The sequence below is a fragment of the Colobus angolensis genome, unplaced genomic scaffold (genome assembly GCF_000951035.1).
Source record: "Colobus angolensis palliatus isolate OR3802 unplaced genomic scaffold, Cang.pa_1.0 Scaffold22, whole genome shotgun sequence".
Classification (NCBI taxonomy): Eukaryota; Metazoa; Chordata; class Mammalia; order Primates; family Cercopithecidae; genus Colobus; species Colobus angolensis.
The window spans coordinates 857,096-863,926 of record NW_012115377.1 but is presented as its reverse complement, the minus strand read 5'-3'; the positions used below and the strand labels follow the sequence as shown (position 1 = coordinate 863,926).

Here is a 6,831-nt window from a genome sequence, read left to right as displayed (position 1 = left end):
GATGCCGGGTTGGGGGAGCAGTGAGGCCCACATATCTCATTCCTTGGCGGGAGGTATTGACTGGGTTTGCCCCATGGCTTGGCATCTGAGTTAAAGGGGCTTGAGAATGTTCTAGATTACCGGGGTGTCGTTTTGCAATCAGAGGACAAGGATGGTTGGCAGCGGCTCTTCTTGTGCAATGGGCTCTGATCCTCTCAAAGGAGCTGTGTGTCATTATGAGCGAGAAGGGGGCGGGTCAAATGAAAAACCACGGGTGTGAATTTTGGACGTTAAGGTCGGAGGCCAGGAGGTACCTCGGGACGTGGCCCTCCTGGGGGGGTTGAGCTTCTAGGTCCGGGGCCGCGTTCTGGGGGGAAAGGCACAGGAAAGGATGCAGACCCAGCCGGGGTGGTGGTGGGCGTCTGTGGCTCCAACCCAGAGCGGGTGACAAGCAAGAGGAGGGTCTTGAATCTTGTATCCAGCTCTGACCACGGCGGCTGCGAGCAGAAGCGGAGGCCACCGATGCCACACGGGCCACCCCCTGCGCTTCTTGCCTTTCTCGGCTGAGAGTTTGTGAGTGTGGAAGGGTGAGGGGCTCAGAGCTGGGCCCTTTTCTGGAACGCACACATACTGCATCGTTAAAAAAAAAAATACAATGTTTTCAAGCAGCTGAAAAGGATGCTGGGTTTCAGAGATGAACGGAGGGGCTGGCACCCTTGGAAGACTGGGACTCAGGATGAGGCAGGATGAGATCTGGGGCCAGTGGGCGTCTGACAGAGGTGTCCTGGCATCTGGAATCTTCTTTCATGTCCTTCGTTATGCTCATGTCGCCTCAGGACATGCTAGAGAGGGAAAGACACAGGCCGAGTTATTACTGTTAATGTTAAAAGTGCAAAATGCTCTCTTCCACATGTATATATCCAAAAGAAGGAGCCCACCCAGAATGGGTGAGCTCCCAGCAGCAAGACTGGCACATGCCCTTCAGGGCCTGGCTCCTGCCATGCACTTTCTAAGTGTGGCTCTGAGGGCCTCCTTCCTGGTACCTCAGCAGAACAGGCCCTGGAGACTGGCACCCTCAATCAGCCTGGAGGGAGGCTTCAACCCACCTACCCATTCACTCATCCACCCAACCAACCATAGAACCACCCACACATCCATCCATCCATCCATCCATCCATCCACACACTCACCCACCCATCCATTCATCCATCTGCCCACCCATGCAGCCACTCACTCATCCATCCATTCACCTGTCCACCCACACATTTATCCATCCATGCATGCATCCATCCATCCATCCATTCATCCATCCATCCACACACTCACCCACCCATCCATTCATCCATCTGCCCACCCATCCAGTCACTCAATCATCCATCCACCCACTCACTCATCCATCTATCCATCCGTCCACCCACACATCCAACCATCCATCCATCCACCCACCCATCCATTCATCCATCTGTGCACCCATCCAGCCACTCAATCATCCATCCATCCACTCACTCACCCATCCATCCATCCATCCACCCACCCACCCACACATCCATCCATCTATCCATCCATCCATCCACCCATCCATCAATCCACCCACCCATCCACTCATCCATCTATTCAACCATCCATCCATCCACTCATCCACCCATCCATCCATTCATCCACCTGCCCACCCATCCATCCATCCACTCATCCACCCATCCATCCATTCATCCACCTGCCCACCCATCCATCCACCCACTCAACCATCCATCCATCCATCCATCCATCCATCCACCCATCCACCCACCCACTGACTCATCCATTTATCCATCCACCCATCCATCCAACCAAGCATACAACCACCCACACATCTATCCACTCATCCATCCATCCATCCACCCATCCATCCAACCAACCATACAACCACCCACACATCTGTCCACTCATCCATCCATCCATCCACCCATCCATCCACCCACCCACCTATCCATTCATCCATCTGCCCACCCACCCATCCACCCACTCATCCATCCATCCATCCATCCACCCACGTATCCATCCATCCACCCACCCACTGACTAATCCATCTATCCATCCACCCGTCCATCCAACCAACCATACATCTATCCACTCATCCATCCATCCATCCACTCATCCATCCACTCATCCATCCATCCATCCATCCACCCACCCATCCATCCATTCATCCATCTGCCCACCCATCCCACCACTCACTCATTCACCCACCCACCCACTCACCCCTCCAACTATCCATCCATCCATCCATCCACCCACCCATTCATCTACACAACCGTTCATCCAACCAACCATTCATCTACCCATTTACCCATCCATCTGCCTACCCATCCATGTATCCATCAATCCATCTTTCCATCCCTCCACCCATCCATTCATCCACAGAATTAACCTCCACCTATCCATCCATTCATCCACTCATCATCCATCTATCCTCCCATCCATCCACTCATTCATTCATCTATCCATCATCATCCATCCGTCCTTCCATTCACCCACTCATCCATCCATTTATCCATCTGTCCACTCATCCATCCATCCATCCATCCATCCACCTATCCATTCATCCATTCATCTATTGCTTCTTAAAATTCTTTCTTTTGTGTTTTTAATCTTTTAAAACATGCTTATTATATCTTTTCCACCTAAGGATCTCCAGACAGGATCTAATTCTTCTGTTTGTTTTCTCTGCTGTCTTTTGCTCATGGTGGATGATTTCCTTGTGTTTCCTGTCTGTATATGTGAACTCATCTCCAGAGAGCCTGGGTTGAGGTGGTCTTTTCAGAAATGCATTGAGAACTTGCTTTTACTCAGTGCCCCTGAAGCAGCACTGTTCTAAGGCCCTTTTTGATGTTTATTTCTTAGCTTGGAGCTTCCTGGGTCACATGGATAGTAAGGCATAGAGATTTATAGATTTGTATAAAACTGTGTGGTTGGCTGAGCACAGTGGCTCATGTCTGTAATCCCAGCACTTTGGGAGGCCGAGGCGGGAGGATCACGACGAGGTCAGGAGATCGAGATCATCCTGGCTAACTTGGTGAAACTCCGTCGCTACTAAAAAATACAAAAAATTAGCTGGGCGTGGTGGCGGATGCCTGTAGTCCCAGTTACTTGGGAGGCTGAGGCAGGAGAATGGAGTGAACCCGGAAGGCAGAGCTTGCAGTGAGCCGAGATCACGCGACCACACTCCAGCCTGGATGACAGAGTGAGACTCCATCTCAAAAACAACAACAACAACAACAACAACAACAACAAAACAACTGTATGGTCAAGGATAAATCCCACACATTTTAAAGAAAAGTTTGGTCCTTCCCTGGCTCCTGGGAGTAACCTCTAAACTCTTGGAGCATCCTGCCTGGAGTGTCTCTGTGGGTCATGCCAGATAGTCTATGCTAACTGATATGGTTGGACTGTGTCCTCACCCAAAATCTCATCTTGAACTGTAGTTCCTGTAACCCCACTTGTGGTGGGAGGTACTCAGTGGGAGGTAACTGAGCCATGGGGGCGGTTACCCCCATGCTAGTCTCGTGATAGTGAGTTCTCACAAGATCTGATGGTTTTATAAGGGGCTTTCCCCCTTTGCTCAGCACTTCTCTCTCCTGCTGTGCAGTGAAGAGGTGCCTTCCGCCAGGATTGTAAATTTCCTGGGGCCTCCCCAGCCATGCAGAACTGTGAGTTAATTATACCTCTTTTCTTTATAAATTACCCAGTCTCGGGTATTTCTTCATAGCAGCATGAGAACGGACTAATACACTCACAACGTGACTTAGGGTGGGAACGTGGGCCATGTGGCATCGGCTCGATCTGTGCAGGGGCTGGAGGCTAAGAACAGCCATGCAGACAGTCAGCCAGGTGTATGTAGTTGACTCTCAATGAACACCCTGGCCACTAAGGCTTGGGTCAGCTTCTCTAACTGGCAGCACTTTGTGTGTTTTTGCCACACATCTCTGCTGGGAGAAATAAAGGACGTCCACACAACCCCGATGGGAGAGGATGCTTGGAGGCTTCCACCCGATCTCTCCTGGATCCTGCCCTATGCACCTCTTCCTTTTGTTGATTTTTTTTTTTTTTTGAAACGGAGTCTCGCTCTGTCGCCCAGGCTGGAATGCAATGGTGCAGTCTCAGCTCACTGCAACCTCTGCCTCCCAGGTTCAAGCAATTCTCTTGCCTCAGCCTCCTGAGTAGCTGGGACTCCAGGTGTGTGCCACCACGCCCAGCTAATTTTGTGTTTTTAGTAGAGATGAGGTTTTACCCCGTTTGGCCAGGCTGGTCTTGAATTTCTGATTTCAAGTGATCCACCTGCCTTAGCCTCCCAAAGTGCTGGGATTACAGGCATGAGCCACCATGCCCGGCTTTTTTCTGATTTTTTTTTTTTTTTTTTTTGAGGCAGAGTCTCGCTCTGTTGCCCGGACTGGAGTGCAGTGGCCGGATCTCAGCTCACTGCAAGCTCCGTCTCCCGGGTTCACGCCATTCTCCTGCCTCAGCCTCCCAAGTAGCTGGGACCACAGGCGCCCGCCACCTCGCCCGGCTAGTTTTTGTATTTTTAGTAGAGACGGGGTTTCACTGTGTTAGCCAGGATGGTCTCGATCTCCTGACCTCGTGATCCACCCGTCTCGGCCTCCCAAAGTGCTGGGATTACAGGCTTGAGCCACCGCGCCCGGCCTCTGATTTTTAACTGTACCCTTCTACTGTAATAAACCATTCCACTGTGATAAACCATAACCGTGAATATGACAGCTTTGCTGAGCTCTGTGAGTCCTTTCGGCAAACCATTGCATCTGAGGGTCTTGGAAACTAACCAACAGGGAGGCTTTCTTTTCTTTACCTTTTTTTTTTTTTTCTCTTTTTTGAGACAAAGTCTAGCTCTATTGCCCAGGCTGTGGAGTGCAGTGGTACGATCTTGGCTCACCTGGCTAATTTTTGTATTTTTTGTAGGGACGGGGTCTTGCCATCTTGCCCAGGCTGGTCTTGACCTCCTGATCTCAAATGATCCACCTGCCTCAGCCTTCCAAAGTGCTGGGATTACAGGCATGAACCACTGTGCCCGGCCACAGGGAGGCTTTTCTTGGCATCCAGAATCAAGTGGAGGATCGGAGGCAGAGTGTGGACAGTCTGCCCTTTTGTGGCATCATATCCTGGGCTTCAGGGAGCCTGGCTCTGTGTGGGTTTTTCCTTGAGGGCCGCTCCACTGCATAACTCTGGGGCCTCATTTGCATCCTGGTCTAGGTAATGGCGCCCCCTGGAGTTGTGCAAGGACGGCCTGACTGGTTAAGGGAACCACCACCTCCTTGCCTCCCCAGTGCCGTATCCCCCACTCCCAATAAGTCACGGGGCAGTTTTCCTGGGATTAGGCTCCCTGCCTGCTTTATATTCGCTGGCAGCTGATTCGATTTTCTGTCCCTCTAGAGAACCCTGACTAATACAGATCCAGGCAGGACGTTTTGAAAACAGCACGAAGACCACCCTGCATGACACCCACCTTGTTTCCTGATCTTCTGTGACTGGAGCAGACCTGTGGAGGAGAGACGGGGACTGGGCATTATTTGCTTATTTGGGAGCTTGGGCATTTTTTCTTTTCTTTTTTTTCTTTAACTTGATTTTTTTTTTTTTTTTTTTTTTTTTTTTTTTTTTTTAAGATACAGGGTCTTGGCTGGGTGCAGTGGCTCATACCTGTAATCCCAGCACTTTGGGAGGCTGAGGCGGGCTGATCACTTGAGGTCAGGAGTTCGAGACCAGCCTGGCCAACATGGTAAAACCATCTCTACTAAACAGTCTATACTAAAAATACAAAAAGTAGCTGGGCGTGGTGGCGGGTGCCTGTAATCCCAGCTACTCGGGAGGCTGAGGCAGGTGAATCACTTGAACCCAGGAGGCAGAGGTTGCAGTGAGCCGAGATCACACCATTGCACTCCAGCCCCTGGGCGACAAGAGTGAAAATCTGTCTTAAAAAAAAAAAAACAGATACAGGGTCTTGTGATGTTGCCCAGGCTGGAGTGCAGTGGTGCAATCATGGCTCACTGCAGCTTCCAGCTCTGGGCTCACTCCCACCTCAGCCTCCCAAGTAGCTGGGACTACAAAGTACACACCATCATGCCTGGCTAATTTTTAAACTTTTTATAGCGATGGAGTCTCAATATGTTGCCCAGGCTGGTCTCAAACTCCTGGCCTCAAATGGTCCTCCTGCTTTGGCCTCCCAAAGTGCTGGGATTACAGGCGTGAGCCACACTGCCCATTCTTGGGCATTTTCTACCTGTTGGTGGAGGCTGTAAGCCCTGTGAGGACCGACACTGCTGTACCTGGTACAAAAAACAGATGTTGGTGTGTTGGTGTGCATCTGCTGCATAACAAATTAGCCTGAACAATCAGTTTTGAGAAAATTGGCCAAGGCCCTTCACTAACACAAAATGAAGCCAATAATATTGCTCAGGGTCTGCTGGACCTGGGGAGTCTGAATCTACCTGCTGGGACTTGGACAAAGGTCACCTTTTGTCATTATGATAACATTGAGATTGTGATAATATGAGAACATCGTGATAACTTTTTTTGAGACGGGGTCTCGCTCTGTTGTCCAGGCTGGAGTGCAATCATAGCTTGCTGTAGCCTCGACCTCCTGGGCTCTAGCCATCTGCCTACTTCACCCTTCTAAGTAGGAACTACAGGTATACATCACCACACCTCGATATTTATTTATTTATTTGTTTATTTATTTATGAGACGGAGTCTCGCTCTGTCACCAGGCTGGAGTGCAGTGGTGTGATCTAGGCTTACTGCAAGCTCAGCCTCCCGGGTTCAAGTGATTCTGCTGCCTCAGCCTTCCAAAGTGCTGGGATTACAGGC

General features: G+C 50.5%; 1 protein-coding gene across 1 annotated transcript in view; it reads right to left on the bottom strand.

The window, feature by feature from the left end:
• Positions 1–252: 252 nt before the first annotated feature.
• ATCAY (ataxia, cerebellar, Cayman type) overlaps positions 253–6,831 on the bottom strand; it is a 61,104-nt gene continuing 54,525 nt past the window's right edge. The window contains exons 12-13 of the mRNA XM_011943451.1: positions 5,474–5,506; positions 253–821 (exon numbers count right to left, since the gene is read on the bottom strand). Of these exons, the coding sequence (XP_011798841.1) occupies positions 812–821; positions 5,474–5,506 (43 nt within the window). The 3' untranslated portion in view covers positions 253–811. The remainder of the gene's footprint in view (positions 822–5,473; positions 5,507–6,831) is intronic.